The following is a 14,136-nucleotide window of genomic DNA, read 5'->3' on the forward strand; positions in this document are numbered from 1 at the left end:
TTGATAATTTAAAATGTTAAATGTTACTTACTCTTGTCTTATCCTTGACCTCTCTTGTTGAGATTGAGGAAATTCAATATTCCTTAACATATATGTACTATTGAGTGCCTCTATAACTTGTCTGATACAGCGACTTGCTGTTCGCTGTGGCAAATATTGTGTAACACCCACAATCCTTTGGTATGACCCAGTAGCTAAAAAGCTTAGCGTGCATAGCACCTAAAAATGATAATACATAGTTTTTATAACCTCACAATCTAATCCATAAAAATACATGGTTTATAACTTGTTACTAGAATGTAAATTTACCTTTACTTCCAAAGGAATCTCTTTGGTTCCTCGCAAGGAAGTATGTGCACGTAAGTTACGACAAAGCTCCACAAAAGTAGCTTTATTGAGACGAAATCTTTCTATAAATAAAACGTCCGGCATTTCACTAATTCTTTCCAAATTACGTCTCGAAACATTTCTTCGATGCTTCCTCAGCCACACTGCTTCATTATGGGCAGCCCACAATAATCTTAATTTATGCATAATACAAAATAATGTTTTTTCTTTACATCAAAAACATTCACATCAACGAACTTTCACTTCCACAGCTGTCAGCTGATCAAAATATTCGCCATTTTGTAGCGTTAACTTCAAGTGTTTGGCGTCCGACTATTGTCGTTCGCTTCTAGTAGAATTCGTTTGTCAAACCGGCCACTTGGCTACGCATAACGATAAAATGAATGAACTATTCTGACGTTTCGTAAAATCGTTTAGACTACATTAACGTTTGGCTACCTATTAAAAACTCTATTCTATACTTATCGTATGCTTATGTCAATCCCATACATTGAGAATTCTATTCTATTCCATTTCAATAGCGTTTGTGCCATTTGTCTAAAGGTACTGAGGCTTTGGTTTAGAAATGGCTACTAAACTAGAAACTTTATAATAATATATGCACATTTTCTTTAAAGTATACATTAAAATGACTTACATACATTCTTAACCTGATTATACAAAGATGTAATAAAACTGCAAAATTTGCTGTTTCAAATGTTTTTATACATTTTGGTTTTATGTGTAAATCATTAAAATAATAATCATTTTATGTATAAATTATTAAAATAAAGATAAGTGACAATGGTCACACAAAGCCAGCATTTTCAGTAGATGAAAATGTGAAGCAAATATTGTAGTACTAATTCTACACGTACTAGCGTCAACTCTGCAAGACTTGCACAAATATTTTGATAACAACTAAGCAACTAACTCAAGTCTATTGTGGGCCTGAGTAAACTTGTGTATAAACAGGCAGATAGTAATGCATTTGTAACTCACCTCTTAGTGTAACGACACACCTGCCAAACGTCCGGCGACGGAAGGTGCTACGTGTGCGACGCAATTCTGGCTGATGTGTCAAAGGTGATTCAAATGACACAACGAGCGTATTGAGTTAAAAGTTCGTTGCCGAATACTGCGCAAGTGTGTCACTAGACATGAAATTTGAAAAGTAAAGGTATAATTGGTATACAAACATCATTAATATTTTAGATTTGTTTACGTGTTAAATTTACCCATTCAATAAAACTTAGATTTTCTTTTCATCATTAACAAATATTGACTTGTCTAGAATTCTAGATGAAAGTAAATCAAAAGCTTTTTACAAGTCAACCAACTAAGTGAATAAATTTTAAGTTTACATAAACATTATGCCTGAATGCGAAAAATAACTTCAATTTTAAACTAATAATAATGAAAAGAGCTAAATTAAAGGTGATTTTGTTTTTCGATAGTTAACACTGTCTACCACTGTCACTGACTACCTTTATCTGCCTCTGGTCTTGGCAGTAGCTAAAACGATAACTGACCGCGAGGTCTCCGATTCGATTTCAAGTGCTATTAGGTTTTTTTGATCTACATTATAATTTTTATTACAATAGTGACCCGGAGTTTGATTACGTACCTGCTATCTGCTCGCCCCCTATTACGTGGGACTGACATTGTAAATGGCGTAACGTGACTGTTTTCATACACCTCTACTTTTACCTACAGTTATAACAGCCGTGATGTTATGTATTATAGTTGTAGATGGAAATATGAACTGTCAAATAAATTATACATCAGATTTGAGTGAGGATGAATTATGTACTGTGTCGTAACTTTATCAGAGACAAAGGTACTGTCAATTTACATAATCGAAACTGAATATTTGATCGTTGAGCTTTGAAGCAATATTACGCAACTATTATTCTGAAGAGGCTTCTATTTTTATTATAACACGTTAGTTTTTAAAAGTTTTACTGCTGTTATTGTTAGTTTAGTAGTTGTGTAGTAAATCATGCCAAAACTACTAAATGGAATTTGATAAAATACACATATCTATACTAATATTATAAAGCTGAATAGTTTGTTTGTTTGATTGTTTCGAGGAAGGCTTAAAGCTACATATCATCACGCTACAACCAATAGGAGCAGAGCAGCAGTATAGTTTATAACATGAATTACCGTAAAAAGGGTACTTTAAAGCCACGGATATATTTTCAGGCAGACGAGTTTGCAGGTCAAAATTAGTATTAAATCTCAAAGTCGATCCTCAGCATTTATTTTCATGAGGACTTTTATTCAGACGATATGAAATAATATGCAGTGACAGACTCCAAACTACCTACGTGACATATTTTCATACATAGGTCTATTAGCTACCTCAGCTTTCAGTTCATTTCTCTCTCTGTCTTTTCCAGCTATATTTTGGTGTATAAGAACCATCCATCACTTAGGGCTTCCTCTTCCATAACCATCTGTATCTGTATTCAGTACACTGTCTCTTTTATGAAATAAGTAACAAGGCATAATAATGAAAATTGAAATAAATGAAAGTTGGACTCACACATCATTTCGTGACTGAATGCAAATAACTTCAAAATATGTTGATACACTAATATTTTTTTGGTCTCTGTCTACCCCTATGAGAAGGTGTGATTTTATGTATGTATGTATTTATAATATGTTTCTCACTGCCAAATGCACATACGATACTGAATTTTTGAGTGATGCTCAAAGTTGTATATCTATCATTAGACAGCCAAAGTTACAGTGTCGTATGAGTTATATCATATCCCGGACTCAATTTAATATTATATTTTTGTACTGTAAGTGTTACATTACTACTTATTTTTTTATTTTTTTATTGATCCTTTATTTCAGGCAACTGAGGCCCATAGATAATACAATACACAAATTACATCTTAAGAATATAACTATACTTATACATACACAATATAACTTACAATTACTTAATGTGTAAACCTAACATTTCGAAAACTATTGCCTTGTGAAAAACGAACAGTCACTCGTATCACATCTCAGATGACAACTCGTGTACGTTAAATCGATTGTCGCTATTTAGTACATTGCTGCTTTGATGTTACGTGTTAATCACTATGATCTAAGAGAGAAACCAATGTACAGCATAGTGGCTTTAAAATAGTTGATACGTGATATAAGTGATACAGGTCATTTATGCACACTATGCACAGTTTTTTACGGAACCCTAAAACACATACAAGGTCATACAAATGCTCAAGATTTGTTACATACATAATAATGTATTATTCTCTCTTAAGTAGGTATTTTCTCGGCAGTTTCCCTATAATTTATTGACATGTTTACCTTTTTATTTACCAACCTAAATGTTAGTAAATGTACCATAATATGTTATATAATCTAACAACTTAGTAGAGAGACATGTAGGTAAGGCTTGCTGCTGGCGGCATTATAAAAAAAAAGAATTTAGAACATTAGTGACCTGCAAGCTAAAGGCAGGCTTACGCAGCTGGCAGAGTCATGGTTGATACAGGTACTTTATTTTGGAAGTACTAAATAAACCATTTAAACCATTTATTTTTGTTACACATAAAGAAACATTACAAATACAGAACTTAATAACTAGTCAGTACATTAAAATTTATGTGCAACAAGTGCTCAGTATATGCTGTGCTAGGCACAGCACTGATTTTCAGCTGCTCCTAACAAAACCTTTAATATTGCACGCGACAAAAAAGAAAACAACTCAGTACTTTTATACAGTACAGTAATAATTGTTCTCGTAACAGACCATCCTGTATGACAAGATGTCTGGATGTGATTGAAGCCAAATAAGTTTGTAAGGAGCGTACCAAGTGGCGTTCTCTAGTCTTTGCCTAGCCCTATGAGAAGGCGTGATTTTATATATGTATGTGTGTATATAAATATTATTATTTATTATCTAGGTGACTCAATTATGCCAAGGCTCTCCATTAAGTTGTTGAGACATACCACAATATTTATAACATAAAACACGCTGTTCATTTTCCTGAATCACTGAGTTTGTTTAGCTTCAAAGAATTGGAAAACTTTCGCAGGGAAACTTACTAAAGGGGTAATGAATCCATTAAAATGTTATAGAAATGAAGGTAACGTAATAATAGGTACTTGTATAGTTTCGTTTTGTTTAACTGCACGTTTGGCGCAGTGGTTAACGTGGTCACCTCGCCGCAATAACCGTAGCGCCGCATATAGTGAGCTCGAATCCCAATTGGGACAAACCTTTGTGCGATGAGCACGAGTATTATTTTGTTCTGCGCCTGGTTGTTTAAGTAATATGTAGATATGTTTATCAATAAATTGGTTACCATATTACAAGTTCTGCTCAGTTTGAAATCAAATGAACGTGTGTGAGCTGTCCAATTATATTTATTTGAAAGTAACAATTAATATATAATTGTAAATTTGTTTATTTCTTTACTATAAGAACTGTTTAACGAAACTTTTATGTAGGCAAGTTACCATCACAATATTATCTTTTATCATTGTACATTTAATACATACCACCATTATTTTCCCAAAAGTTTAGGATCTTTTGAAACAATTCGGTTGTATTTAACAAAGTATCTTTTCGTGTTAAACATAGCTTTGGAGAGAGCCTACACAAACGTATTGAACAGACAAGATATCCAAATGAACAAGCCAAAACAAAACTTTGTAAATATTGTTCAACCCTTTTGTAAGACAAAATATAAGTTTTTGGTACAGTCAGCTCCAAAAGTATATGATCATACTTAATCTTTTGAAACCCTTTATACTGTAGTGTGAACATTATTCCATGGAAAAAAAACATGCCATTGATTGAAATGTTGAATTCTAACTTATTCTACCTGATTTTGATCAGTTATTTATTAAAGTTACGTAACCACAAAGGTTTTAAAAATATGAAGTTGTTAAGCGACTTTTGGAGCTGACTGTACTACCCTGTTTCGCTAATACAATTGTATTTATATGAGAATTTTCTTTTATGTAGATGTTTCAACAGAAAACTAGCTAACTGAGTTATTTATACTAAACAAGCGATTGCTTTGTCCGGGTACCCATACATTGATCATATTACTGTGGAAATTTGCATCCCATCGATCCCGTACAAACCTTCTCAATCTTGTTGACAATTTTAATGACATTAAAAATAATAAAAAAAGAAAAAAAAATACATATTATCCAATTTGGTGTGATTCTTATAAGGCTCTGCGCGTACATATATTATTATATTATTATTTGTTATATATATATTTTTGATTAATACATCTGTATTCATCAAAAATATATATCTTTTTAAACCATCTGGTTTAAAAAGATTGTACACGAGCACTGAGCAAATAAAAAAAAAAGGTTTTCCAAAACAAATTTCACCTCGGGAGGCAAAACCCGATCGGCACAAGCCGAACAAGTTAGTCGAATTGGTTTTGTTGTTCGTGCCAAACCGAACGTGCCGAACGGAATATGTGTGTAGCAAGCCTTAGAGGTTGTAGATGAAATTTCAGATAAGGCAACTTATTTAACTAAACCCTGTTAACAATACTCACCTTCTGGTATTTTCATCAACACCACCTTTAGGCCTTTTGTTTGTTTCCCAAACATCGTACCATAATTAATAATTCTTATATACAGGGTTGAAGCAGCGAAAGCTTTTTGATGAATCGGAGAAAATTTAACAAATGTAAACTACACAACTGAATACTGATTTTGAGGCACAAACTCAGTATAGCAGTGTTCGGGCTCGATAATTTTGTAAAAGTTATGGCAGGCTAGGATAGAATAGGCAAGGCTATGTCCAGAGAGTGTCTTGAAAGATCTTAGGTCATTTAGATACTCTCTGAGTAATTCGGTAATTACGACAAGCATCACAATTTTTGTATTTTTACGCTAACATTTGACTTAGGAGGTTTGACTTAGGCGAAACGTTTCAGTGCGATAGCTTAAATTGTTAAAAAGGGTATATTTAACTGCGTACCTTCAGAAAAGAAGTAAAGAGCAAAAACTAGTTATTAACACAATTATTTTACCAACTGTAAAAAGCAATAATCGCAATACAATATCAAGATATAGAATACCTACAACACTGAGGAAACAGCAGGAAATTATATCTGTAGCCGCGGAAATGACAACTTCCATCGCTCATGGCGAGCCCGGCTCGATAGTTATCATGTTAAACCAATATTCCCGGTGTAGTCATTTTTCCTAGAAAGAATCCCCAATAATAATATAAATGCGAAAGTGACTCTGACTATCTCTTCTTCAAAATTAAACCATTGAAGTGATTTTGATGAAATTTTATACAAAGATAGTTTGAGACCCGGAAAAGGAGATAGGATAGTTTATATCTCAGAAATCCGGCAGGAACTGAAACTATACGATAAATAAGACATACATAGATAATTATAGACTACGAAGACGGAGTTGCATGCTAGAGCTAGTGTTGTTTATATAAAAAAATCTCGCTGAAACTGTGACCAATCGAATCATAGATGAAAATAAGCAAAGGCAAGCAGTGATAGCCGAGTGGTTTAAGTTGGCACCTCCCACGCAAGTGGTTGCAGGTTTGAACCCGAGGCAACACATCAATGACTTTTCAATCACTTGCTCTAACGGTGAAGGAAAACATCGTGAGGAAACCTTGCATGCCTAAAATTTGTTTAATACATTTATTGAGGGCATGCAAAGTCCCCAACTCGCACTTGGTCAGCGTGGTGGACTCAAGGCCTAACCCCTCCCGCTCGTTTGGGAGAAGACCCTTGCCCAGCAGTGGGGTGGAAATGGGTTAGTAAAAAAAAGTATTTTTTATCTACTTAGCAACGAACAGAATGTGTGTAGTCTGGTGATCATGAACTACTAATCTATGCGAAAAACAATATGTTTTTCCATTCAAAAGCAAATTCATTGAATTGTTTCGTCCGTCGATATTTCGTATCTGTTATTCCTGTTCAATATTATGAAACTTTTACACGTGTCGTATAATTACAATAGACTGAATAGAAATAGTTTATATATATTTCAAACAATAGCTCACTTTTATACGCGTCGTAGAATAGCAACTAATTGTTTTTAGCGAGCTTAGTTCATACGCTATATGAATAACTGGATATCATTGAGGCATGAGTAATAAAAAATATAACTACTTTAGGTTAAAAGCGACAATTTGAAATATTCTCAAACCATTAAACGTGCTTTGGATTGGGGACTTTGCATGCCATCAATAAATATATTAATCAGATTTCATCATAATGTTATCCTTCACCTTGTCAAAGAGGCCACCATAAGCCTGCGGGTCACTATGTTTATAATTCAGAATTTTGTATACCTCCGCCAGCTACACCTTTCACACAAGGCTCTCTACTAAGTTGTTGGCCTATAGTAGAAAGTCCAAACATTAAGTACATACATATGTTATAGTAGCTCGATTCTCTATTACTATCGACTACCGACAACCGACTAGTCGTCGAGAATTTTTGTATGAAAATTTGATCAGCGCCTCTGACGGGCGTTGTAGAAACTATTTTGGAAGTACATTCTAAATGTCAAAATGTCGATACTCGTTCGTACTGACTGTACAGAATCACGCTACAGGAGGTAGCCCTGTTTCATATGAACACGTAAATGGGACATTTTGTGCCCAGTTTTGTAACAATTTCAATTAATTCGTATACCTGTACGAACTTATCACACTAACCCATCCCAACGTATTCTGACAATGATTTTATTATTATAACTTAGTGACCCGTGCTTTACTCGCGTGAAATCACCACACACATTATAAAATACAAACTCGGCACGTTTGTCTGTCTGTCTGTCTGTTCGCGATAAACGAAAAAAAGTAATACATAAATATAAATAAATATTATTGGACAACTCACACACGGTTATTTGATTCCAAACTAAGCAGAGCTTGTACTATGGTAACCAAATAACTGATAAACATACTTATATACTTCTAAATACATACTTATATAGATACATTAACATCCAGGCTCAGAACAAATACTCGTGCTCATCACACAAAGATTTGTCCCGGGTGGGATTCGAACCCACCACACGCGGCGCTATGGTTGTTGCGGCGAGGTGACCGCTTAAACCACTGCGCCAAACGTGCAGTAGTGGATTCATTTGCGTATATCTCCCATTTTTAGAATAATTCATCAGAAGTTTTTTTTAATTTAACCAAGGCTGATATCTGTTGAGAAATAGTAGGTAGTAAAAGAAACTCATTTTATGACCACATAGAGTTACGTTACGAGTCAAAACGAACTTGACATAATCGTGTTATAGATGTAACAGGAGATTAACGAATGGTCACTGACCAAAACTAGGAGAAAATGGTATCACGTTGCGAGTCTTCATACAAGTAATAGATTTATGTAAGTTGATTAAAGTATTGGTTTCACCTTTAGATAACCCTTTCGTCTAATACAAATATGTAGTGAAGTATATTATCTCATTCTCTCTATATTCTACCGTTTAATATAAATGTGGTCAGTTCTCGCTCAAGTTGTTTAGATATTCGAAAAGATGTTTGTTGAACTATCACTGTAAAAGTACTGAACGGATATTGATGAAATTTGGTACATAGATATACTGTGCATTATGCTTATCTTCATAGCAAATACATATCTTAGGGGTGCGGGTAGTTAATGCCTGGCTGACACTTCGACCATTCGTCATCCTTTTTGCCACATGCACATAGCAAATACATAAGTGTTGTAGAGATTATAACTGCACGCAAACTGTTGGACCTTACAAATATAACATTCAAAGTTATCCCAAGGGCAAGTATAAAACTTGAACGAATTGACACATTTGTAAACTATAAGTAAACATAATATCTAACAGAATATCTCGTGTAAATATATGAAGTAGTAAGTTACTTACCCGGAAACCAATCTCTCTTTCAATTTCCTCACCGCTATATAAAAACGTTTCAAGTACGAATCGACGCCATCAATTTATGTAACGTCCAAAGTATTTGAAAATCGGTTTTATTTTATTTTATCGTATGGTTAGTGGTCAACCTAGTGTCAAAGTCGTTCAGATCACCCGAAAGCCCTTTGATATGGCTAGCTTAACGACTACTATCTTAATACACAGCAGTCGGGAGCGACTTTTAAATTGCCCTCCGAAGCACGGAGACCCTCAGCTCAAATTAAAGCCCGTTTTTAAATTGATATTTTCGTTTTAAAAAAGTGAGATTGAAAATGTCAAAGTGCATATACATATTATATTTTTGACACTAAATGTGCGTAGTATTTTGCAGCCATGACCTATATCAGATCTATTGCATAACAGTATGGCTTATATACTATGTTTTTTATCCAGGCACATTTTCAAAAGCGATATCGTACAGCGGTTCAGCCCTCACCGCATGGACGCACTCCATCAAGCCGCTGGAGAAGACGAAGACCCTGGCCAGTATCGTGGGCTGTCCCACTACCACCAACAAGGAGATGATCGACTGCCTCAAGTACAGACCTGGGGAGGTCATCGTTAATGCGCAGATACAGATGTTTGTACGTACTCTTGAAAACTATAGTTTTGTATTGGAACTGTGTTTCTTTCTTTTTATATGTTGTTGTAGTCCAATAACTATATATAGACCTTTGTATGCAGAGTTTGCGGCTGACTGAAGTATTGAGAATTTAAAACGTCTAAAACCTGCATGCTTATGCAGCTGACGGTGCATTTGCTTGATACAGCTAGTTATTTTGGAAATACGCAGAATTATTCATTTCAAATCTAGATGAACCATGGTTGCTAAGGTTTTCTACTAGACTTTAAAAGCTCGGGCTAAATAAAAATTCAACTGTCGCACAACTTCTTCCAAGATTCAACCGGTTCTTCTATATCGTCGAAATATTGAATCAGTTTATATTTTAAAAGGCTTTAGTCTTAAAATTCATTTATTAAAATGCTCTCCAGATAGATTCTCTTTGCTTCAGAAACAGATTACCAATTATATGAAAATCACTATTATTACATGTGCATACTAAGGACCGCCACAAATCAGTTCGCAAAAGGCGATAAATTTATATCTAAGAAGTAGACAACCAGTGTGTTATATTCCATAAATTAAACAACTGATTCAAATAGATTCCCCGAACTAAAGTCAACGTTTGAAACTAAAATTGACTGTTGACGTTCAATATTATACAAATAGTCTACACTTGGCAAGATGGCAAAAATAAAATTGGAATCTGCGAACATTGCTCCTGTCTGGCACTCTTCATAAATATTATCTCGCGACGCTTCTATTTAGTTAATTACTATTCTAACTATGCAACAGACATAAACAAACTAAGACAAACGAAGTCTTAAGCAGGGTTTCTTTAGTGAACTCACGAAACTAATATTTTGTCCGTTCCAAATGAAGTTCGTGATTTATTTGTTTGCAAAGTCCCATGCGGGGACCCTTGTGCAAACGATTTATTTCCCCATATTTTCTCTAACCCTTTTACACTAGATGTAAGTTTCATGGCTTTAGTTATTCATGGACTACCAGTCGATTTGAATCGAAATCGTTTCGATAAATTTCTCTTTTCGTATATTACTAGTTAATATATAGTCAAATTCTCCAAGTCACTTTAAAGTCTTTGTCAATTGTCTTAATTGCCAACAATTGGGACCGACTTTAAACTTTACCTCCGAAGCATTGAAAACCTTAGCTCATTAACTATGCTATGCTATATGCATATGGAATCCATATGGATTACGCAGCCAATGAATTTATTTCACCAAATGTTTAGGTACCAAAATTGCACCACCCTATGGTAGACTGGCAGAGAATGCTACAGGCATAATTAAAAAATAATGACGTCTTAATAACATCTTAACAATCTGCTTTCATTACCTAACGTTTAGGACTGGAAGGTGCACATGTTCACGCCGTTCAGTCCAGTGGTAGAGTCCCCCGGGGTTCGGGAGCCATTCCTGCAGCAGTACCCGTACCACGCGACACGCGCTGGAGCCATGATGAACGTCCCACTCATTGCTTCTGTCACTGCTCATGAGGGACTGTATCCTGCTTCAGGTAAACTGATTTTATAAATTCTCTAACTCTTTAAGGAAGGCATTACGATTAAAACCATTTTAAGTAATCGCGACGTGTACACATAGTTCTACTGTGAACGGCTTTCGACCAAGTTTACGGAGTTGACCGGTCGGAACGTCGAGTAACAATAAAGGTACCGTAAACCTTTAAATAATAATCGCGTATAAAACCCGTTTACAGTAGAATTACGTATGAATAACGGTATCAGAAGTAGCTGGCGTAGAACGCATCGAAAGATTTCCCAGGATCTTCTCGTTATTATATGGACATAACGTATGTTAATCGGTGGTTAGGTATATAGTTTCTCTATACAAATTCGGTATAGGGTTTCAGCAGCGATACCTTTCCTAGAAACTTGGAACAACATCTTGATATGGGCAGTCTAGTGCGATTATTCTTCTTTCAGCCTACCAAGCTGATCCGTCACTCCTAGAAGACCTAGAAGCGAACTGGGAAGAACTGGCCGCCAATATCTTCGAGTACAACGACACTCTCCCGATGAGTAGAAGGAAGGAGGTCGCACAAGCCATCAAGCAACACTACTTGGGAGGCAAGCCAGTTAGCCAGGAGACTTTCCCACAACTTGTGGAGGTAAGCACTTTATAAAACAATTTTCTCACAACATTTTTTAGCCTGACCTGCCTTTGTGGATAGAGCTGTATACGACTGCTGATTTCGCATATGATTCTCCGGTAAGACAAAATGCTATTGAGTTTTTCTAATTTCTGTTCGAATACCTTTTAATAATAATAGAACGTTTAGTATTTTTTTGAATATTAATTAGATTGGTATGGTTTGCCATATCCTTTCACCCGAAGAAAAGTGACAACGAAGGCAATGTGTCTGGCATTATGGAGAGTGTACTTACAAAACATAATAACGGCACACTAATTCAAATTCAAATCATTTATTCATTTAGGTCAAATTTTAATGCTGACACTTATGAAAGTCAATGATACAGAAAGTGAATTTACCGCCAGTTCGTAAGGTAGGGCCAATGAAAGAACTGGCAAGAAACTCCTGGCCACTCTTTTTAATCGCCAAATGGTTTTAACAGTATTTATGTTTGGTATCTGAAAGAATCGTAATATACGTTACACGTGTATGTCTTGTTACAGGCTCTTAGTGATCGTTTATTCGTAGCTGACGTGGGTAAGTTTGCACAGCTGCACGCAGCCAAGACTGGACAGCCTACATATGTGCACCAGTACTCCTACCGAGCGTCCACGAGCTTGTCCAACTTGATGGCACACAACGACGTCAACTACGGTAAACATTTTAAAAACATTATGTTCTATTGCTGGGCAAGGGTCTCCTCCCGATATGAGTTAGGCGTTAGGCCTTAAGTCCACCAAGCTGACCAATTGCTGGTTAGGGACTTTGCATACCTTCAAGACTGTTCTAAAGAACTATCAGACATGCAAGGTTACATCACGATGTTTTCCTTCACCGTTGGAAGGAGTTATAAATATTTCTAAGACACACATAACTTCGAAAAGTCATTGATATGTTGCCTCGAGTTCGAACCTGTGACCACTTGCGTGGGAGGTACCAACTTATACCACTCTGCTATAAAATATATCAGTATCCAAAGGAATATCATATAAAACGATACGCAAACTAGTAAAAAGAGATATACTAAAATACAAGCGGACCTACCACGACGATGATTTGTTCCTTGTTTTCTGCAGGTGTGAGTCACGGGGACGATGTGTTGAAGATCTTCAAATTCCCCGATATGGAAAAAAATACGCCAGAAGATTCTCTTATGATCGAAGGTCTTATTAACATGATTTACAGTTTTGCTACTACTGGGTAAGTAAATAAGGCTTCGACACTTGCATAATCTTCCTCTACTTTTGATGTACACTGTTTGATTGCATTTTACCTACGTCACAATCGAAATTATAACGGCTTATTTTCAATTTACTGTTTATATAATATTGAGGGCCTGGAGATTTGTAACTCCAGTCTCTCACAAAACCATTGGTAATAATTATAAGTGACGATATTGTTTAACTCTACTATAACTTTGTGAAGATAAAAAATATTACAGGGAACTATCTGACACATGCCCACCTACCCGAGAGAGTAGAGCATTTGGGAAATAAAAGAACAGTACTAGTTAAAAAAGCCTTTATTATACACTGATTTTACCATTCGGCTATACTGTTTTCTGAATTAAATCTATCATTTTTTTTTCTAGAACACCAAAAGTGACCAACGATGGTACAGCATGGCCTCCAGTGAAGCCAGGTGCCGCTGAACTGACGTACTTGGACATTCTGTCCCCCACCAAGACTGAGCTCAAGTCCACCACCGACTTCGGACAGAAAACCTTCTGGGACAAACTGGGCTTCAACGAGAATGAAAACTATCATCCTCATCTTAGAGACGAGCTTTAATTATTTTCGTATACGTTCGTATTACTACGTAGTTATTTTAATTAGAAGTAAATAAAAGTTTAATAAATTGTTTTTTTTTTATTAAAAATATTTTTGACCCGGAACGTTGTTTGTCGTATCTCTTTTTTCAACTTACTTAGTGGCTTACTTTCGGGAGTATATACATAATGTATGTATGTTGTATGTATGTATAATGAGTCTAATAATAATAATTCTTGCTAAAAATCAAATTCAGAGCAAACTCTCGCTTTAGTAGCAGCCCAAACAAAAATGACAATCATTGATATGTACAAAATTATGCATTAAATTTGAAAGATACCCCAAAAACATTTCGCC

At 35.4% G+C, this 14,136-nt stretch overlaps 1 protein-coding gene across 1 annotated transcript in view; it reads left to right on the forward strand.

The window, feature by feature from the left end:
* LOC142977690 (venom carboxylesterase-6-like) overlaps window positions 1-13,904 on the forward strand; it is a 36,009-nt gene extending 22,105 nt beyond the window's left edge. The window contains exons 5-10 of the mRNA XM_076121764.1: window positions 9,667-9,857; window positions 11,206-11,374; window positions 11,802-11,986; window positions 12,514-12,664; window positions 13,087-13,210; window positions 13,602-13,904. Coding sequence (XP_075977879.1) covers window positions 9,667-9,857; window positions 11,206-11,374; window positions 11,802-11,986; window positions 12,514-12,664; window positions 13,087-13,210; window positions 13,602-13,800 — 1,019 coding nt within the window. The 3' untranslated portion in view covers window positions 13,801-13,904. The remainder of the gene's footprint in view (window positions 1-9,666; window positions 9,858-11,205; window positions 11,375-11,801; window positions 11,987-12,513; window positions 12,665-13,086; window positions 13,211-13,601) is intronic.
* Window positions 13,905-14,136: the final 232 nt, after the last annotated feature.

The sequence above is a fragment of the Anticarsia gemmatalis genome, chromosome 13 (genome assembly GCF_050436995.1).
Source record: "Anticarsia gemmatalis isolate Benzon Research Colony breed Stoneville strain chromosome 13, ilAntGemm2 primary, whole genome shotgun sequence".
Lineage (NCBI taxonomy): Eukaryota > Metazoa > Arthropoda > Insecta > Lepidoptera > Erebidae > Anticarsia > Anticarsia gemmatalis.